This window comes from Pithys albifrons, chromosome 6 (genome assembly GCF_047495875.1).
Source record: "Pithys albifrons albifrons isolate INPA30051 chromosome 6, PitAlb_v1, whole genome shotgun sequence".
Taxonomy (NCBI): Eukaryota; Metazoa; Chordata; class Aves; order Passeriformes; family Thamnophilidae; genus Pithys; species Pithys albifrons.
The window spans coordinates 54,774,626-54,796,646 of NC_092463.1; the positions used below are offsets into that span (position 1 = coordinate 54,774,626).

The window sequence follows — 22,021 nt, forward strand, 5'->3', positions numbered from 1 at the left end:
GGTTTCATCTTCTTGAGACCCTCTGTGTAGGTGTTGGAAGGTTGCTGTTGGGTCGTCCCAAGGATGTCCCTCTTCCAGTCTAAGAGGCCCAGGTCCTGCCGGCTCTCCTCCTCACAGGGCAAGTCCTCTGGGCCCTGACCAGACCATCTTGGCTGCCCTACTCTAGAACGCCTCCAGCTGATGCACACCCTTCTTGTACTGTGGAGCCCAAAACTGGATGCAGCCTTTCAGATGGGATCTATCAAGTGCTGAGTAAAGGACTTTAATAACAACTTCTCTCAGGCTCCTGGCTGTGATCCTCAGTGCTATTTGGGATGCTGCTGCTCATCTTTGCAGTGAGGGCACACTGCTGGCTCATGTTTAGCTGCTGTCTAGCAAGACCTCCAGGTCCTTTTCAGCAGAGATGCCTCCCAGCCAGTCAGGCTCCAACGAGAAACAATTTGGGTGGTTCTTCCCTGCCAAACACAGGCTTTGCATTTCCTCTTGATTCATTTCATAATGCTTTCCCTGGCTCATTCCTCCAGCCTGTACAAGCTCCTCTGGATGGCAGCCCTGCCCCTGAGTGCATAGACTCATCTATCTCCCAGTACCAGACTGCAGTATCTGCTGGGAGCCATCACTTGTGGTTTCTCCATGTAACCATTGCCAACCAGTTCCATTGGTTCCTCCAACACAGGGGCTCCCACATGGCAATTCACTTCAACACAGACACAGTTTGGAGCACTGAGGGTCCGACGTTTGAAAAGGGACAATGAAAATACCCTTAGATTGTAAATACCTGACTAAATATATTCTTTTAATGACAGCACCAAAAATAGAAAATAACAAGATGAACTATTATGTTCATGCATGTTTGCACTACAAGTTGTACAAAAATGTGCAAACAGAACCCACGAATGACTTCCCTATGGCCTACTATTCTATTTTGCAAAACTAATGTCAATAATGACACTAAAGAAGAAATTATCATATCGAGAGTAATGAGTACATTTACTTTTCAAAATATGTAAGTTATCAAATTTAAGAAAAAATTGGAGTGTCAATATTTATTGATCAGTTTAATGTCTCATCTGAAATACTTGTTTCCAGAGACAGCAGTTTTTGGAGTTTGTAACATAAAAATAGTATCCTTGGTAAACAACAATTCTAAAAAAAAGAAAAAAACAAACCACAAAACAAAAAACAAACTTAGAAGGAAATACTGCCAACTGAAAGTTCTAAGAAAAATACTCTGTCTGGTCATTTCCAAAGAATCTACGTGAAAGTGTTCACAAAACCCTGTGGAAATGCACATCAATATTTAACAACTTTTAACAAGCTTTTCCTCCCTGCTCCAAACAAAGCATCACACAGATTTTTATCTTAAACAGAATCTGAGACCAAGATTAATTTGATTCAAAATAAAAGCAAACTCAATGTAAGATACCAGCTACTGTACTGAATAGTGAATAAATTGTTGCATTCATTGAAGACAACATATTGAGATAGTATTTGTAAGACACAAATATTTAACAGCACTCCATGCATTTGTGCTGTTTCCATTTAAAGTATCCAGTCTCTTATTTATATGCATTTTAAAAGCCACAGTAAAAACTCTGCTACCCTCTCTTTCACTACCCAGAAATTCTAAAAACTAAGGGATATATTAAAAACTATCAGATTTTTATTTGACACATATTCAAACACACATTCATTCAGTCACGCTGACTGAAGTCAAATCTAACTATGATCCATGGCATTCTAAGGATTAAGTTCATGACCTCAAGGATTTTAATTCTTTCCTAGATGAGGTTATTAATAATGTTTACTGTAGTAGAAAACATTGCATGTAAATTGCAGTCTCGAGCAAAATTTATGGATGTGGCAGTGAAACCAGAGCCTGAAATCTTAAAAAAAGAAACCAAGCCCCCTAAGATCCCAAGGTCCCCAACAACAACACGTCTGGGGCAGAATAACTGCTACAGCTTTTAAGTTAAATTTTTTGTTTTCCCAGCTCAGTGAAGCCCACAATGTGGCACAGCTGCATCCAAAAGAGATGTTGGGACAAGCACTCAAGTTCAACAGTACCCACTCTGGTACGAAAATACCCTCTATGCTCCTTTGTTGAAAAGATCTTTACTAAAATATCTGAAATACATATCTGAGCAAGGAAAAAACCTAATATCATTTTCATCACCTTGGATATTTTCAGGGAAGGTACATTATTTTCAAGTAAAATCTGAAGAAAATGTAAACACAATATAAAGACACAATATGCAGTGAAAACATACACAAACTAATTTCAGGAAGGATTTAGTACGGGATTTTCAATATTGTTCAAATTCAGGCAGTGACAAGCACCCCATGCTCCAGAGTTGTGTTCCAAATGAACACAAGTGAGCTGCCCACAGCCTTTTATGAACGCACACTTTTGCCAGCTTGGTTCCAAAGTTTAGAGGCAAAATCCCAGCTTGGGAAAATTTATTAAAACTCATCCTTTTCAACATTTAAACATTTTTCAGTTACACATTCCTGTATCGAACATAAATTGAAAAGTTAAGGAAAAAACTGATAGTTGAAAAACCAGCATCCAGAATAACCATTTTATCTTGCCTCCCCCTCCTGCCACATCCCAGCTGGTGCCCCACACAGCTTCCCTGGCAAGCTGTGTCCAGGCAGTGCTCCCTGTGCCAGGGGAGCAGCAGCTCAGCGGGGCTGTGTCGGGCCAGCAAGGTCACACCACACAAGCCTGGTTGCCTCTCAGTGCAGAAAGGCTCACATGAAGAGAGCGCTGCTCTGGGACAGCACCCTACACACCAGTGGCCTTGAACCTCTTTCAACAGAGGACACTCTCACAGCAGCAAAGAACCCAGCTTGTAAGGAAAAGCATGTTCTAAAGGCAGGGGAGTAGGAATATAACTGATACCAGCAAGAACTTGTAGCAATTTGTCTGCTGGATGTCAATGTGATAAACCTCATGTAGACCTGACTGTTCCTAAAGAAGTGGTGATGAGTCTGAAGTGTGTAGAGCTCAGAGTGTCTCACAGAGCAACCATAACTCTTTTTTGAAAAAAATACATTAAGAAAAAAGTCTTGTCCAACATAGGGAAAATCAAAATGCTCATAAACTCCAGCAAGTTACATATTAAACTAGCATTGAAACTAAGGGAGAAATTCTGTGAAGAAACCTGCTGAGAAATGAGAATCACAGAATCACAAAATATGCTGAGTTGGAAGGGACCACTACTCCTGGCCCTGCACAGAACCATCCCCAAGAGTCACACCATGTGCCTGAGAGTATCACCCAAAAGCTTCTTGAACTCTGCCAGGCTTGGGGCTGTGACCACTGCCCTGGGGTGCTTTTCTAAGTTCCCAACCACGCACTGGGTGGAAAGCCTTTTTCTAATATCCAACCTAAACCTCCCCTGACACAACTTCAGGCCATTCCCTCAGTTCTGTCACTGGTCACCACAGAGCAGAGAGCAGTGCCTGCCCCTCCTCTTCCCCTCACCAGGAAGCTGTAACTGCAGTGAGGTCTCCCCTCAGTCTCCTCTTCTCCAGCTGAACACACCAAGTGCCCTCAGCTGCTCCTCACACACTTCCCCTCCAGGCCCTTCACCATCTCCATTGTCCTCCTTTGGACACTCTCTAATGGTGTAATGTCTTTTTTACATTGTGGTGCCCAACACTGCACACAGACCTCAAGATGAGGCTGGACCAGTGCAGAGTAGAGTGGGGCAATTACCACCAAAATATGTTTCTACATGCACCAGAAGCAGAAAGCTTGTAAAATCTGATGATGACAATGGCGAAAGTAGGCAAAAAGGTAAAATGATCACTCAAAGATGAGTAATCAAGAGCTCAAAAAACCTGCTAAGAATTCTTTCTACATTACAGTTTCCTAGAGAGGTGCCAGAAGAATTGCCCAGAACAAAACGGTACTTTGGAGGGGAATATATAGAAGATTTCAGAAAACAAAAATGAAAGTATCAGACAGCATGACTTTGAGTGCTCTGTGTAATCAAAATTTAAAGTTAGAGAGTCATAAATTATGGGTTTCACTTTATACCCCTGGAGATAAGAGAGGGTTATTGGAAGATGGGCAAATGTTTCCTCTGTTTTTAAAGAGCAATGAAGTTATCCAGAATCTTTGCTTAGATGCAGCAAAGCTGCAGAAAATGTCAAGTTACCAAACACTAGTAACCCTACAGATAAATAAATTACACTGGAAAAAAATCAGAAAGGCTTCACTATGACAAGATAAGTTTTCCATTTATTAACAATTCTTCAACAGAAGTAAATGGATGTACTTAATACAACGAGTCATTTAATAAAAAAATCTTCAGCACAAACATTCAACAAAGAAAATTCTCAATTATACTAAATTGTCATAGTATAGGAGAACAGTTCTCTTTTGAAGTACTAACCCATTTTTAAAACTAGGAATAAATGTTAAATTTTCCCCAAGGGAGGCAGATTAGATCTCTGCTGGGCTCTGTGCATGTGTAGTAGGGGCAGGTTGACTCAGGGTTTTTGGTTTGTTTTGTATAGACAATTTCTGAACAGATCAAAAGGTTCAGCAATAAATTGGTCAAGTGTATAGATAGTGAAAGTATTTGGAATAGTCAATGCTCAAGTCTTTTGTGACAGTGCACGAAAGGGTTTCCCAAGACCAAGCAATTGGGTAACGAAGCATTACATGTTACCCAACTTAGGAGAGGAAACCAAAGCTCATTAAAAAATCCCAAAGACGCATATGCAATAACAGACTACATACATTGTTACAACTCCAGAAAGGGAACCTGACATGTGGGTCACTTCAACGTGCAGTAACCACAGAAAAAAATCCATTTAAATGCTCAAAATCGTCAGGAAAGGAACTGGGAGGTACACACATACTGTAAGACTCTGTATTTTGCTTCCTGCATTTCAGAAAGATGTATTTGAACTAAAATAAAAGTCACAGAGAAAACCAAAAATATCCAGAGCCTTGTAAGGTCTCTACAAGGAAAGACTGTATCAGAGAGGTTTGTCCACCTTGGAAAAAATATGCTCTAAGACAGGAATACCAGACACCTCATACTTATATACAGAATCAACAATACAAATACAGAGTAATTAATTATTTTGCATGAAAATTAAATAGATATCATTATATAAAATGATTGTGTGTTGGTTTAAACATATGGAAGTCTTTCACAAAACAGTAAAACTGCAGACTATTATGAAGGACAAAAAGTAATGGGCTTTAAAAGTTTCAGACAAAGGAATGGGGGAGAAGCTCCTGAGGAACTCACAGAGACATGGACCCAGATTTATCCTGGCACTGCTGAAGGCTCTTAAAGCTGGAGCAGCACATGCTGGTGTATCTACCAAAACAAGCAACAGTGTCTCACACCATGGTACCTTACACTCCTTCCCAAACTATCCACTCCTGATTCTGGTGAATTCTGGACAATAAGCTCAATCAACTTTTATTCTGACCTTGGGTACCAATATTTCCATTGCTATTCAATGTAATTATCACAAGAGCTTCAGGAAGCCAAGACTTGGTTTTCAGCATCTTCCCATGAGCCTTTTGCATGACGTGGAATGCAGCTCAGTAATGGCAGCACAACATCTCCAGCTGCAGCTGAATCAGATCTATATCTATGTATCTGTTACACTGATAAAACTGCTGTTTAATACCCAGCCTTCCAAAATTCAGAGGGTTCCCAGAGCAGTAAAACAGATACTTCAGGAAGGGGAAGGTAACACGTACAGACCAGAAAGAAATTGTACACGTGGCATTTTGCCACTAGGTTGAAATTTAAACAGCAATTCATGGAGTAACAGAAGGGTTTGGGTTGGAAGGGGCCCTAAAGAGCACCTCGGTCCAACTCCTCTGCCATAGACAGAGACACCTCCCACTAGCCCAGGCTGCTCAGAGCCCCATCCAGCCTGGCCTTGGACACTTCTAATGCTGGGGCATCCACAGCTTCTCTGGGCAGCCTCTGCCAGAGCCTCATCACAGTAAAGAATTGCTGCCAAGTATCTAATCCAAACCTACTCCCTTTCAGTTTGAAGCCATTCCCCCTTGTCCTGTCACCACCTGCTCTAGTAAAAGGGCCTCTCCAGCTCTACCATAACACCACTTTAGGCAGCAGAAGGTGCTAGGAGATTTCTCCCAAACCCTCTCTTCTCCAGCTCCCCACCCTTTCCTCAGGGGAGAGCTGCTCCATCCCTCCAACCTTCTTGGTGTCCCTCCTCTGGCCTCGCTCCCACAAGGTGTGTGTCCCTCCTGTGCTGGGCCCCCAGAGCTGGGTGCAGCACTGCAGGGGGGTCCCAGGGGATCCAAGCAGGGGGGCAGAATCTCAGCAGGCAGCACACACCCTGCCTGCCCCGCCTCTTGCCGGGGTCTGAAACACACACATTCACTGTGCAAACCTCATTTAGCCATTCCTAGATTGCAGCTTAAATCAGGTAACTTGTTTTCTCACATTCTGGATCAGTGCTGGCACAGAGAACCTCACCCTCTCAAAAACCTGAAAAAGGTTTAACTCACACTTAAAACAAAATGGTAGATGACTCAGGACCACTCCATCCTTACTTCATTCACCACAAGCCATAAAACTCTGTGAAACTGAAACCAAAAAGGTACATTCTTTCCTGCCACACTTAAAATCAGTAATCTGAAGAGACAAGAGTCATTAAGGTTTTCTTTGCACGCCCTTCAGAAACCTCCACTAAATTCAATGTCTAATTTAAATACGGTTTCCACTGTTGTGTTGCTCTTGCAACAGACAAGTAAGGTATTACCCATAATAGGTAAAACAGCGTACAGAAATATGCTGTTACCTAACTCATTGTAGTAAATTAATACTTAAAAAGGAAAGCTTGTAAGCACTATCATATTTAAGCAGTAAGACATAAGAGGGTGTGCATATGCTGTAATAATGACACACCTTAAGAGGTATGTCACCATTATCCCATATACACACCCTAAAATGCTTCAGCATAGATCACATCTACGTATTTAACAAATGCAATTAGGATGCTTAGAAAGATGTCTATTTAGTGGCTGATAATCTCAAAATGTTTCATAGAGAAACCCTAAATAAACTGCTCTCCCTCCCCTCAAAAAACCAACACATATCCACCCAAAAAAATCCCATAAAACAAGCCACCAAATATTCCTGCTCAAGCAACCATTTCCAACCATTTTTTTCATCATCAAGTTACAAATGCAGACTGTTAAAAAATACTTGCATAATTGAATGCATTCACTTCCTCCAAAATGAGGTTGAAAAAAGGAAGGAGAGCCAGTGAGACAGATCTCGTTTTCTGCAACTTTGAAGTGTTCTTGAAAACTTAATGATGAGTTTTGAAAAACAAGGTGCAGATAAAACCTTCAAACATATTGTTAAGTTTTTTGGTTAAACTGCTTCCACCTTTCCATTTCAACAGCCCAATAAACGGTTCAGTAAAAACATCCCACTTTGGTTATCGCTGCTAATTCTCAGTCTAAACTCCTGGCCGAGGAGTTCAGTGGTTTTAGCTGAACTCTTCCCCACTGTACTACTTAGAGTCTAAAGCCAAAGTCAGCACAAAAATCTGACATTTAATTATATTTTTCCGTAATTGTGTCATTGTTCACCTTGGAAGTGAACTGCAACGTTTTGGAAAATGTATTACTGAGCACTTAACTCAATTCTATCTACTCAGACTCTGTCACATAAAATACAAACATAATTAGGTTTGTGGAAGCCAGAATAAACAAAATTTAACACTCATATGCCTTCATCTTAAACCAAACTGAAATATATTGAAATATTTACTAACCCTATGTAATTCCACAGAATTTATTACCGCAAAATGTTCTTCTCAGGCATACTCAACTCAACCACTCACTTTCTTACTCAACTACTTACTCTCTTCAGCTGAGGCACACCGTTAGAAAAAACTAACATCTACAATCTTTCAAGCCTGATCAGACTTGACAAAATTATTGTTATTTAATATATTTCCATTCATTTAATTGCTCTTTGGTTACAGAGAAAGGAAACAGTTTCCCATATCATGTGAAGTTTTCACAACTGCATTACCCAAAACCAACGAAAATTGTAGATATATGTTTATTACAACATTCCCAAGCAGTTTTCCAACTACAGAGCTGGAAATGCTGCTCATCTTTCAGATGAAAGACATTCAGACGTGAGATGGCCAAAACACATCCTTTTAAGCAACAGTATTGACCAAAGTGTAGCAAGAACCAAATCTTCCATTTCAAAATAGAAACCTTAAGATACGCTTATATAAATGATTCAGCCACAACCAAAAAAAACAAGCAAGTGATTTTGTTCCTCAGTGCAAATGTGACAACTCCTCGCTGTGGATACTGAAAAGCTTCTCCTGCAGAAGTGGCTGCTGTGAACACACTGGTCATAGAGCAAAACAGTGAAACTGGAAAGGGGGGACTTACTCCCCACCCACTTTTTCAGACCTCTTGCCAGTTCCTCTGCTTTTTGGGAGAAGGGGATCAAATTCAATATACAAGACATGAAACAGATACGAAAAAGGTCCAACAACAAATCTTCAAAATTGCAAATGCCAACAAGTCTCTGCAAGTATATTACTGGGCCAGAATGCAGGAAAATCCTTGTGAAATAAGCTTTTCTGGTATGCAGTTATAGCAAATAATCATGAGGTGATGCCGAGAACTAGACAAATCTGGTATTCAAAGAATGCTGAAAACACTGAGGTCACGAATGCTCGCTGTAACTTTAGTCCTCACTTCTTATCCCACTATTTTGACATTAAATCTAATTCATTCTTCATTGTAAGCTTATAAGCCATGATTTTAATGAACATCTCTCTAGTCCACATGCTATAACACATGTCAAAAAGGAAATAATACAGTTTAAAAACGAAGTGAGGTTGATTTTGTATATGACATGTTCAGAAGGGGAATATTGCTTGTTTTAAAAATACTGTATTATACCATCAATTTTTCAGTAAACCACAAAACCAGATATTCTCTCTTGGATCAAAATTTTGAATTTATTTATATATATTTTTAGAATAATGCTTCCTGCACTCCTAGCTCACAGGTAAGCCTAAGATCAAGCACTAAAATCATAACTGCACTGGGTATTTTATTACTAAAAACATATTTGATTGATTATAATACTGCATCAATCTATACAAAGTAATTACAGACATGACCAGAATGTTAAACCAGTTCTTATATTACTATAACTCCCCACAATTTATGGCAGACTGACACAGGAATGCTTAGCAGCACAGTAACACAGTGGATCATTTTATCTGGAGGTGGGGGGTGTGCCTGCACATTTTTTATCACATTAAAATTTCTTTATTCTTAATTTTATATATATCTCAATACACAAGTTCCTTTAGTCCAAGTAACTTGGCAGATATTCAAATCAGAATATATACTTTCAACAAAAAAAGAATACAGACATTTTTGACCTGAGGATAACTGATAATGTTCAGTATCTGAGTGTGATCTTTTCCAATCTCATTTTATTGGCATAAATAAAAGATCATTTCTCATCAAGGTTAAGGAATCAGGAAGTTCAAAGGAAAGCTGAACATGTAATTTGAGTACCTCAGTTAGACACATAGATCCAAAAAAGATGGGAGGGAGGTGGGGGACTTTGCTTCATGCTAGGGAAACATGCAGAGTGCAGGTGACATTTCTAAGGCTATAAACCTGCAGAAATTGTGGTGTCTGCTCAGGGAAGCTCTTGAGAACAAGTTCCATTCAAAATAAGACTTGGGTGCCAGGGTTCTCCCTCTTTGCCTCAGTTCACTCTGCAGCCCACATTTAACGAGTTGCAAGCTGAGCAAGAACAACAAACTGCAAAAGCATCACCTCACAAGTGGCATCAGCCACAACTGAAGCCTGAACTGCCTCATCTCCAAAGCTGCAAGTTGGACCTTCAGAGTTTCATAAACTAGAAACCAGTTCAAATGCTTCATTTATTACTGACAAAGAAATAAAATTCCTTTTTGGTTTACCCTGGTATCCATGACAGCTAAATAAAAGCACCTGTTCAAGTCATCCCTTGACAATATGTCCTTGAAAAACATAAAGACCTTGCAACCATCCTTCTCCTGAAGAGGTCTCTCTTAGCAACAACAAATAAAGTTATAACACTTCACAGATCAGCTGCACCATTAACAGTCTCATCTTAGAAATCTGCCACTTCTAAAGCTCTTGGCATGCACTGGTTCATTTCTGACACACACAGAGCAACAAAGAGAGAAAAAGAAGAAAAGCTTTTCTCAGGACCAGCCAGTCCAGGTAAACTGTTGGCAAAACTACTGGTTCCACAACACTGGTTCCACACTCAGAACTCATCACAAGGAGCTGTGCTTATGGCAGATCCACACTCAGGAGTATTTCAGTCAACCACAAAAATCACACAATCATAGAATCAATTGGGTTGGAAAAGACCTCCGAGGTCATCAAGCCCAACCCTTGGTCCAACTCCAGTCCATTTACCAGATCATGGCACTCAGTGCCACGGCCAATCTCAGTTTAAAACCCTCCAGGGATGGGGAATCCACCACCTCTCTGGGCAGCCCATTCCAATGCCTGATTACTCTCTCTGGAAAGAATTTTTTTCTGATCTTCATCTAAAATTTCCCCTGGCAGAGCTTGAGCCCGTGCTCCCTTGTCATTGTGTCATTGGTGCTTAGCCCTAAAATAAGCACTTACAAACCAGACATGACTACAGTTGTAGTTTTCTTCTTCCTTCTAATAAATATAAATAATTTCTTTGCTCCTTTACCTTATAAAGCAGACATCTATTATTACAAATATATAGCAAATTACTATTTATTGACTTTTACTTAAAATCAGGTTTCTTCATTAAAATTCTTGTAGTCTCTTCCCCAATCCATACTGAAATCAGGACCAGAACCATATCAGAAATTACAAAAACCAACATTATTAAAAAAATAATACAGAAGGAAGAGGACCATGTGAATAGCTTAGCTCCCTTATATATCTTCTAACCTGCAAGTTCACCCATAAATTTCTTTTCCAATCTACAAATGCCACGTTTTGTATAAAAGAAAACTGTTTGTTATATGTTACTGGGAAATAGATCAGAGTAAAAATGCTGTACACTAAAAAGTGAAAGATCTGAACGTGGGTTTGCCAGTTGCATGGAATCAGTGAAAGGAGAGCACCAACATGCTGTACTGAAACAGTCTCAAGTAGTCTTTGCTTTGTAAACAAAGAAAGCAACATCTCAACCTCAGGATTTATAAGCTGAGCTCCTTTTGAGAGTTCTGCATGGCAGAGCCCCAGGCAGACACTGAGCCACTGGGATCAGCTGCTTTCTGCCCAGGTCTGAGCAGGGCTGTGCCAGGTGTGCGCTCAGAGCACACACCCCCTGCCTGTCCTGAGATCCGGAGTGACACAAATCGCAAACAGCAAAAAGCCCCCGCGCTGATGTTCCTGTTTGGCTTCTCATTGGATAATACCATGATAAAATGAGCTGTAGCACACGATGTGTAAAATTGTGAGGGATCATCGTAAGATTTATTCATGTTCTTTTTTTCTTTAATGAACATTAACTAGGACACACCTTTTATAAATTACTATGAGTAAGGACTTATGATGTATAAAGGCTTCAAAAAAGTTTTCAAGTTTAACAAGTGAAGCTTTAAAACCACTGGGATGATTTAAGCCAGCAGAGGAAACCTGCAACACAACGAAGTTTAGGTAAAGAGAACAAATTAAAACATCAATCAAATTGGTGGCCTGGGAGAATATAATGTACTATTAGAAATTCTTAGCATAAAAAAGTACCAGCTTTAACAAATCATGAACCATTAGAAATTTTGTTGAGGAAAAAAAGTAAAATAACGTTTATTTTCCATTAGTCTCTTTTCTTGAACTATTAGAAAACATTCCAAACTGATTTACAGTCATAGCAATCAACTTCACAGACAAATTATTTCTGGATTCCCAGAACACATCCAAGGACCCAGTTCAAGTTTCACAATCTTGTATTCAGCCCAATAGACTGTGTTTGATTAGATGCACATTATCTGCCTTTCTGCTCCTTCACACAACCCAAGCAAGGATCGCTTTCTGACAACTGGGTATATAAACTCAATACACAACGGTCTTGAGTTCTGGCTCTCTTCAAAACCACACAAATTCTCAGCTCCCTGCACAAACACACAGAAAAACCAAACCAAGCAAGCAAAAACCCCAGAAACATCAGTCAAAAAGTTGTCTAAATTACAGCACTTCAAGCGTGCAAGAAGTTCCAACTCCTTAGAGAAAGCTGACAGGTAATCTGTAACAATGAGCTGAAACAAAACGTGAATTTTAAACAACGAATTGCTAAGGGGTTCTGAGGTACTTCAGAGTTTTATTGGGTTGTTCCATTTGTCCAGTTTTCTCCCTTTCTCCCTGGTAGTTACAGGAACCTGATCCAACAATGTCATAAAGCTTGCTGTAGTTAACAGCCAGGACAAACACCTGACAATCCCACCCAAAGACCAGGTCTCATCTCTCCTGGCAATGCACAGATTCCTTCATTCACCACCATTCTGATGTCTGAGTTTGGCATCTCCCCACTGAGTTCCTACAGTCTCTCTCTGCAGAGAAGCAAACAAGGAGGCACACACAGAGCCCAGGCCTTGGCTTTTCAGATTAACAAACCTAAAAAGAACCTCAGGAGACCATCCAGGCTATTCCCCTTTGCATCCCTTTCTATTAGCCTCGCACAAGTCATTCCTCATAGGTATCTAACATTAAAAATAAATAATACTGCTCAAAACTTTCATTCTAAGTAGCACAAGCTCCACCCATTTAAATGTTTCTTATATTTACACCAAATCACCTTTACCAGTGAATCCGTTCACCATCACTCACTGTATTCTCAAAGGACAAGGAGAACAGTTTATTCTCTTCATTTTAATTATCTGAAGTCTTTTCATGTCTATCCTCTGGCCATCTCAGAACAGTGCTTACCTTTTGTCATGCTCAGCTCAAGATGCACAACACACTCCTGCCTGTGGAGACATCGGAAGGAGATGTGCTGGCCCCTTACACAACTCACTCAGACAGGCAGGGTCAACTGCACGTGGCCCAAGGAACAACTGGAAACCAGCACTTTTGTGTCACCACAGATCTGACTGTTACAGTGCACATAAATACAGCTCGTTTCATTACTGTGCATTTGGGTCAGTAATTCACGAGGTGCAGCACCTCCTGAACTTTAAACCAATTTGAAAGTGTACACTGGTTTGTGCTTTTCTGGACAAACTGCTGTTTTGTTACATGATTTGTCTTCATATAGAATTATTCTGAAATAATTTTCAGTGATGCTTAGTCCAAAGTGAAATAGGTCACTTAGAGTAAAGACCCTCCTGTGATGTTAAGAACATGTTCAGCTATTCAAAACCAAGTCACTTTATGGTCATGCACTGCATTCATCCAGGTTCACCTTCAAGTATAAACTAACATTTTTGGAAAAAGACAAAGCACATCCACAACCAGGCTATTCATTAAGCTGAAAAAAATTGAAAACATAATTTTCCCCCATAACTTTTCCTCTCATATATAATACAGTGGGATTGCTGCTCTTCAGTTTTGGTTTCTGGGGTTATAGCCCATTTTCATATTGCATGTTGGAGATATATGTTGCTCTCCCTTTTAATTCAAGAGAATTTCTTAGCTCCTCTAAATAAGGATGTCAAATACTCACAAATGTTTATGTGTTCACACTGAGTACATACAGATAACAGGACAAATTGTTAGGGAAAAGACTTTTACTGAAACATCCTAGCCACAAACCCAAATATTCCAAGGGTATTATACAGTCTAGTCTTGTACCCTGGGAAACTGAAGAGCACAAAGAGTGATCCATAATCCTGCAGACTCAAATCTCAGCAAAGCACAGAGTGAGAGAAAATCACCACACCCCTTTGGAAACCCAGACTGGCTGGGCACAGGCAGACAGGGCTGTGGAAGAGAACAACTACAGATCACTCCCAAATACCTGCAGGAGAGGGGACTCAGAGAGGAAGAATGATGATGCTGATACAGATCCATCAATGGAATGCTCTTTAAATGAAGCATAACCACAATTCCATCACTGTATGTCCCATCATTACACATCAATCCATCATGTCCCTCATTACATATGCAGAGTTTCTTTTTTTAACAAGGAACATCAAAAGGCATTTAATACTCAAAATTTCAGAACCTTTAGAAAAAGCAGAGTCTCCAGGAGACTTCTCATGGACAAGGCTATTAGTTATGAGGTGAAAATACCAAGACACATGCACAGTTTGGTTTGCTACAACACCACTTAATGATCAGCCTCAGAATCTCCTCTGCCAACTGTTACACAGCAAACCCACAACCAGAGACTTAAAGAGAAGTTCATGTTGCAGTCTTTGCTCTGATTTTTAAAGATGATGAGAAAAACTTAGGAAGAGGTAATAAAGATATTGTGTATTGAATCAAATGCAAAGCTTAAGTGGACAAGACCACCATATGCAGTCAAGTGTTACTTGTGAAAATGACAACACAAAAGATTGAAGAAAACCTACCCAAATCGTTCTATGATTTTAAAACATCTCCACTTCTTCAGAAAACTTATAAAAATGAGTTTCTCCTCCAGAAGATTTGAAAAGAATTTAACTTAAATAGGGAGACAGTGTGTCTCAAAATACCTTAATTACAAAAAAAGGTCACACATCAATATACTCCATGTAAAGAATAGAGAGCTGAGATTCCAAACAGGCATCACTTCAATATTTTACTATGTTTACTAAAAATGTTGACTGCAATACAAAGTGCTCTGGGGTTGTTTTTTTCCCAAGTCAAAACAAAACAAAACGAATTGACAAAGCATATTAATAGCATCCTTTCACAGCACTTAGTCAAGTACAATGAAGTTCTGCTACACAAGGACTACTTAAATCCTTAGATATCAAATTATTTTACCCCACTAGTTCACAAAATCCCAAAGGTAACATGGGTTCAGTAAAAGCAGTGGGATTCTAACACCAGAGCACAACCATTTTACAGCACAGCTGAAATGTACTGTAAAATACACCACATTTAGGGCACTGCAAGGTTTCTACTGCAGGCTCTTACAGACAGTTTGAAGCAATACAAGCCGAGTCCAGAAACACTCTGATAAAAAAAATTGCTGTGTATTTGCTATCATCTGTTTTCTACTAACTGCTGAAAGCACCTGCACCACAACAGGATGAGAATGAAAGCAACACAGTGCATTCACAAGTGCTACACTGAGCTCTGCCATGCAGTTGTTCATCAAAGAATTACAAATGTAATAATTCTTGAGAGGTAAAAAAGTTTGGGCAGAAAGAAAATATCCCACAGAATCAAAATCTCTGCAGCTGACCAAGTGAACTGAAGGTTAAATGGATGTTGTAGACAAGTCTTTATTCAGGTCCTTAAAAGCATTAATGTTGCAGGAAAATTGGCTTACAGATCAGCTAGCTAAGACTGAAGCATTTAAAGATTAACTCCCTTAAAACTTTAATCACTTCAGGCCTTAACTGTTTAATCTGCAACCCAGTTTGTCTCTCGTGTCTTACTTAAAATTAGTAGTAAAATATTCAAACATCAGATTTTTTTTTCCTCTGAGAAGATGCCTTATAGCAAAGTGGCAAAACAAAAATAACACTAAGTGATTAGAACTTGCCTTTTAAAAGTATTGCTTTTGACTGAATGTGTAATGATTTCCAGAGACTCTACACTGGGAATTTCCACAAGTTTAGGAGTTCTTTAAAACTTTTCTATTTCAAAATCTGGCCTACTTTTAAATGTCTTCAAGTGAGTGCAAGTCTGAAGACAAACAACTTGGGGTTTTGGCTGGGTTTTTTTTCACAGCTTTCTTCTCCTCAGCCCAACTGCGAGGCTCCAGCAGGAATGAGTACAGTTCAGATCTCAGAGGTACAGCTGTCACTCATAACTTATGTATGTGAAAATCAAGTGGAAATCTGCACTAGGTCAACTGAAATACAAATATAATTGGAAAATACATAAATACCATTCCTCACTCTCGTTTGGTGTTTATTTTATACCTCCAGTTAGCTGCAACTTGAAAGCTGAATCCATTTTTTCATAAAAGAAATACTTCACATCAGTATAAGAGTTCCTAACTGAAGCTACTCTAGGGGCAGAAAAGCCAAACTCTGCAGCAAAGGCTCTACACAAAGGAGTAATAAGCTGATTCCAGCAACACCAACTGCTCCTCTAAGAAGAAGGAGGCAACCCCTCAAAGGGACACTGCTCCTGTAGGAGGAAGGAGGCATCCCCTCAAAGGGACACTGCTCCTGTAGGAGGAAGGAGGCATCCCCTCAAAGGGACACTGCTCCTGTAGGAGGAAGGAGGCATCCTCTCAAAGGGACACTGCTCCTCTAGGAGGAAGGAGGCATCCTCTCAAAGGGACACACACACCTTCCTCTCTCCAGAAGCACTTCTCTTACCATCATAACACCGGTAAGCTTACTACAAATGGGTGCATTACACAGCAGTTTTTACAAATTACACTTTACAATTTAAGTAGTTACTTGGAGAGGTGATTACCTGGTCTAGAAATGTGTGTTACTTTCCATACCTGCACATACTTGAAACACAAACTACTAATTCATGACACTATTATTACCACCACCACCGGCTGCAGCGGGAAATTTTCTTCCCTGCTACTCACGAGCTACAAACACGTTTTCTCTAGTTTAAACTTAAGACATGGTACTTGTTTCTAGGTATGACTTTCACTGGCCTCATTAACATCAGCCTCCCAATGCTGAGTAATGCAGATGACACTCAGTTTAGCTCATTTAGCCCTGGCACAAAAATGAGTTTACAGTGTAGCATTACATACCAAAGCTTCCTTCTTTGATGTGTAACTAACTATGGTGTCTGGAAAGGTATACAGTGGAATTAAAACTGGATTATAAATAAGAAAAATATGCAGAAATGTAAAGCTAACTCCTTCAGCCAACACACTCTCTCAAGCATTTTTTCTACAAGCAAGAACAAGAAGTTTCATTATCCTGATTTTAAATTTCTCCATATGTCTCAGCTGACTTTAGAGGGTTATTTTTAAACTTAAGCTGTATCTGAAATAACTTCTCTGAAACACACTATGGAGAAGGACACCCAAACATGTTCTTTAAAATACCATGAGGGGCAGCTATCAGATTGGCATCCTTTTGTAAACCAATGACTTAAAATGCTTTTCTGAGCCAAATACTCATAAGTATAAATCTCTCTACTCCTCAGAGTCAACTTATTTCCATGAAACCTGAGGGAATCACTTTGACTTGTATTTGTCAGTAAATTGCAGATGGACTGCTATTTGTCAGTAAAGATGCTCAGATTCTAAGCTTAAACTATAAGAAAATGTTTCTTATACTCCTCTTGAATAGCCCACAAAAGGCTTAGCAAATCAAAGAAGAGCATCTGACCACTTCTGAAGGAACATTTAACATGTACCATACGTAACATTAACAAATGTCCTACCTTATTCACAGTTACATCACACAATTCAACAAATGGTAATAAAGTATTCAGGCCCTTGGTAGCTACTGCAGTAATCCATTACAAAAGAATTAAGACACGTTTTGCAGCAATTTGCAGGTGGCTTACTTACCAAATTCAGTTATAAATACAACAAAGCTAAAAGCTGTGAAGCCTTTAGAGAAATGCCAAATGCAAGGAGTGTTAAGATTAAGGAAAATCTCTTTAGTCATTTGAGGAGATGCAGACAAGTAGAAAGTCTAAGAAGAGACTCTGACCGAGACCTACTGCCAGAATCATTCCCTCAACGGGGACTCGTGGCTTTGCTCACTTGCCACTGACAACCACAAGACACACAACTTATTTAACAAGACAAATTAAAGTACTTGACTTCAATAAAATGTCATTAAGTATATTTCTGTTGAATTTTGGACAATGTGTTTGTGCCTCAGCTTCATGTGTTTGTGACCAGAACATAGTTAGCATGCTGCACACACAAAAATAGAAACAGTTTAAGTAATTCTTAATCCTTTAATACAGAATACATATACACCAAATATAACATTCTTCTGTAGAGTTCAAACTGGAACTGCATTTTACAATGACCCAATTCTCTACATATTTGCATCAAATTACCAAAACTACAAATACAGTCAAGGCTAAAAGTGAAAGTTGAAATTGGGTCATCATTTTTCCTAGAGAAGATGTTCTCAAAGTGATCCCTCAGGCAGGTCCAACAGGCACAGTTTTTCCCATGTTATCCCAGTTTTCAAAACTGGGCTCAATAAAATGAAAAATATTATCTGCAGTGATTTTATTATTTAACTTTAAAATTACCTACAAAACTCCCCTCTTTACATTGTCTTAATTTATGTCTCAGAAATCTGCCCATATGAATTCAAGCCCAGAAGGATGGGAGGCATACAAGGTTGGGGAAAGAGAAGAGCCCTCCAAAAAACTCAGCAGACTTCTGTCTATTAGTTTTTGGCTGGACCTTGACCTACAGCATCTCTAGGAACTACAGAGACCACAGGGGGTCCAAGTAGACATTTTCCATCCCAAAGTATTAAAGCTCGAGGGGTGGAGGCATGCACAGGTCTGTTCCAGTATTTCCCCCTCACCTGGTTTCATAAAATGTCATTAACAACATTAACAGGAAACAACTCTTAGATGATCTGGGGCTGTAGTGGAGTCCCCATTGCTGGATGTTGTCAAGATGAGACTGGACAGGATGGTAGGTCACCTCAGTGATGTTTCCTTTCCCATGGAAGGCTGAACCAAATCATGTTTCCAGGTCTCCTCCAACCTGGGCTGTTCTGTGATTCTGGGACCAGTGATCATATCACCCATTACATGGCAACACAAATTACTCAATTCAACTTCTATTATTTGGAAGAAATAAATTATAAACCCCTTCAAATGTCTAAATTCTCAGGCAAAGAATTCACTTTACAAAGAGCTACATGTGTGTGGCACACTGAGATCATCACCAATAATCAGATGAAGAACTTCATGGCAGAACTAACTCTGACAGAAGATGCAAACATCAAATCTCCCTTCAACCCTCCTGCTAAGCATGGAAAGCTTTGGCCTTTTTCCTTCATGAGAACACAGTGAGGAGAGCTTGACATGTTTTCCAGGTACAAACCACTGCTTCTTTTCCATTTAACAGAAACCATATAATCCCACAGAGATCCCACACTCAAAGGAGAGGAAGTACATTTAAAAGATATTTTAACTCAAACTACTCATAGAACTGAATGCTATTAATAAATACGTTCATCTTCAATCTCATAAACATTTGTCAATTGTCCTATTCTTACATTTTTTCCTCTTCTTTTTCCTTAAGGTTTGACTGTTACCCCCTTACTAGTATTAAAGCCACCCTTAAGGTGACAAACAGAAAGTGGTAATGCAGCTTTTCTCCCTTCCTTTCCATGAAAGAATGTTGATCCATGTTACATTCATCCAAATCCTCGAAAAAAACATTTGGCCAAAATCTGACTTTCATAAGTGATTTACTTTAGTATTTGGATCTTTGCAATATCTCTAACTCCTCAATCTTAATTAACTAAAATTTTATTACTACACTTGGAAAGCAGATCAAAATTTGACTGATTTTGCCAACTGGCTGAATCAATGCCCTTAACTTTTAAGTTGTCAGGTTTCATTTTACTTCAAAAATGTTTAATATCCAAATGGTTGTGCCTAATGAGTCATTTGAGAACCAATACAGAAATAATGTTTTGTCCCATCAAAAAAAAAACTACCTTTGCAAAGGTGTTTCTTGTAGTGCTAACATCCTACAATTAACCTCCAGTGGGAGATAACATTTGGATACAGATACATCCCTTAGGCTTGACTGCTTAAAGAGTAGCTGTGCTTATTTATTTCATATCATCACTGGAAGTCAGACACGTTGCTTTCCTGGAAATAGGTAAGGAAGATTTGTAAGACAGTATGAATCTTACTATGACTCAAACTCTTGCAGTTGTTTAAGGCAAGATCAAACCACCTAGTTTGACCTCAAGAGAGTTGTTAAAAAAACAGCTCTGAGCCTTGGCATCCAAGTTTATTTCTCTTCTAATGAACTGCAACTGTGTGTACTGATCTGAACTCAGGCAGCACTCAGCAAGTATATGCTGGCCAGGAATGCATGAAGTAGAGAATTAACAGCTAGAGCCATTGCTATAGAGAGGGGTGCAGTGTTGTAAAGTAACAGAAACACCTCAGAGAGGGCAGGAGCTTCCCCTGTTTCAGCACAGCACTGCATTGCCACACACAGGGTTATGCAAGTGTCCCGCAAACGCTGCAAGCGCCAGCACGGGGCGGGCAAAGGTGCTGGCTCTGGTTATTCATGGTGACACCCCTGAAACATGAGGCTCAGCTGGGTTGTGGAGAAACGAAACCACAGTGCTGAGGAGAAGGAGCTCTCAGCCACTGGCACCAGCACAGAGAACAGCATACAGAGGAGAGCAGCACGTGGGCTGCCAGTGCCCAAGAGGGAGGTGTCACACTGGGAAATGCCTGCTCTGCCTGCTCTGTCTGTGTCACAAACTCAGAGAAGAGCCACTATCTCTGTCCTCCCCAGCTCATTTTGCCCCACTGTACAAGGACTTGTACTGCACCATTTTCTTCTGGCCATCTCCTTCTCTAGCTTGCCCTGTCCCAGAAGCCTCTAAGTTCATGGGCAGTCCAAGTTTCACTCTGACTTCTCAGAAACCTCCTTTGCAGAATATGGCCACAGTCCTTCATTCCTCTTCAGGAATTTTAGAACTAGATGTTTAGAGAATCCTTGACCCAGATGGGTAACATACAGCTTTTCATTCCATCTCCCAACAGGAGACCAAGGCAGGGAAAGGAGCAGCACCTTGGGAATTCTGTATTTAAAACGGATCCCTGCTCCCCAGCCTGGCTCAGTGCACTGCCTGTGGAGGCAGCTGTTATGGCACCTGTCAAGGGCTGCACACTGGGCAAAACCTGATCATTTTAATAAATTCAGTTTATTGGGAAACTTCTTAATTTTATTTTTCAAAAAAATCTACAAGTATGCATTCATAATTATTTGAACATGTCAATGAAAAGTCATCTGCCATCTGAAGGATTCTCCTAAAAAAGTATTCAATTTAACGCCTACTGACACAAATAAATATTTCTTTTAAAAACACTGTTTCTATATTTGCAGCAACACTTTCTACACTCTAAGAACGTTTACTTAGTGGTACAGACCAGAATAAATTATCTTCTGTTAGGCAAAATTATTATTCTTAAACCTATTTTCTATTCCCTCTACTCCCATAATTACTACCCATTTCCTGTTGGGTTAGAGAATCCACATCATTACACAAAGGCACATATACCTTCCAACTGCATGTGAAAGAAATTCTAAACATTACAAAGTGCAGTGCAAACTTACCAACTCGATTCCCTGTGGAAAAGGAGTATCTTCCCAGTCCTTCTGAGGAAATCTTTGTATTATTTTCCCCAAACCTTCTGTTGGTCCTGCTGAAAGATAAAATTCTATTACTTAAAGGCAAATTGGTGGAATTTAAATCACTGTACATTTGAGAATATTTTCAGAATATACTCGATATTGGGAAATTTTTCACCACAAGAGGCAGAGCAGGCTCCTCAAATATGTCTTGTATGTCATATAATAAATACAATCTTAAGGTTCTTCATGAGTAACACAAGGAGTCACTCCATGAAATGAAGCCACAAGCTGCATCCAGCCTCTGCCTGTCGTGTGTGTTTTCAAAACAGATGATTACTGATAATTTCAGTCTCCCTCTACAAACAGGAGTAAGTTAAAAACTAATATAATGGATAATGTGTCAACAAACAGCCTACAAACTGACAGAAGTCCATAGATTAAAAATCCATATGATTCATCCAGGACATATTAGTTCCTTGACAGTATTCCTTGTTGATTTCCTTGGACAAGTCAGCAGTGGGTTTCCACACAGAAAGATGTGAAGAAAAGCTGCTAATTTCTGATAACTTCTC

General features: G+C 39.6%; 1 protein-coding gene across 6 annotated transcripts in view; it reads right to left on the reverse strand.

Moving 5' to 3' along the window:
* SBF2 (SET binding factor 2) overlaps nt 1–22,021 on the reverse strand; it is a 259,930-nt gene that overhangs the window by 188,841 nt on the left and 49,068 nt on the right. For 4 of the 6 annotated variants that reach the window (XM_071558953.1, XM_071558957.1, XM_071558955.1 and 1 more), the window contains exon 2: nt 21,432–21,520. In XM_071558953.1, the coding sequence (XP_071415054.1) occupies nt 21,432–21,520 (89 nt within the window). The remainder of the gene's footprint in view (nt 1–21,431; nt 21,521–22,021) is intronic. The other 2 variants (XM_071558954.1, XM_071558956.1) reach the window with 1 other exon arrangement.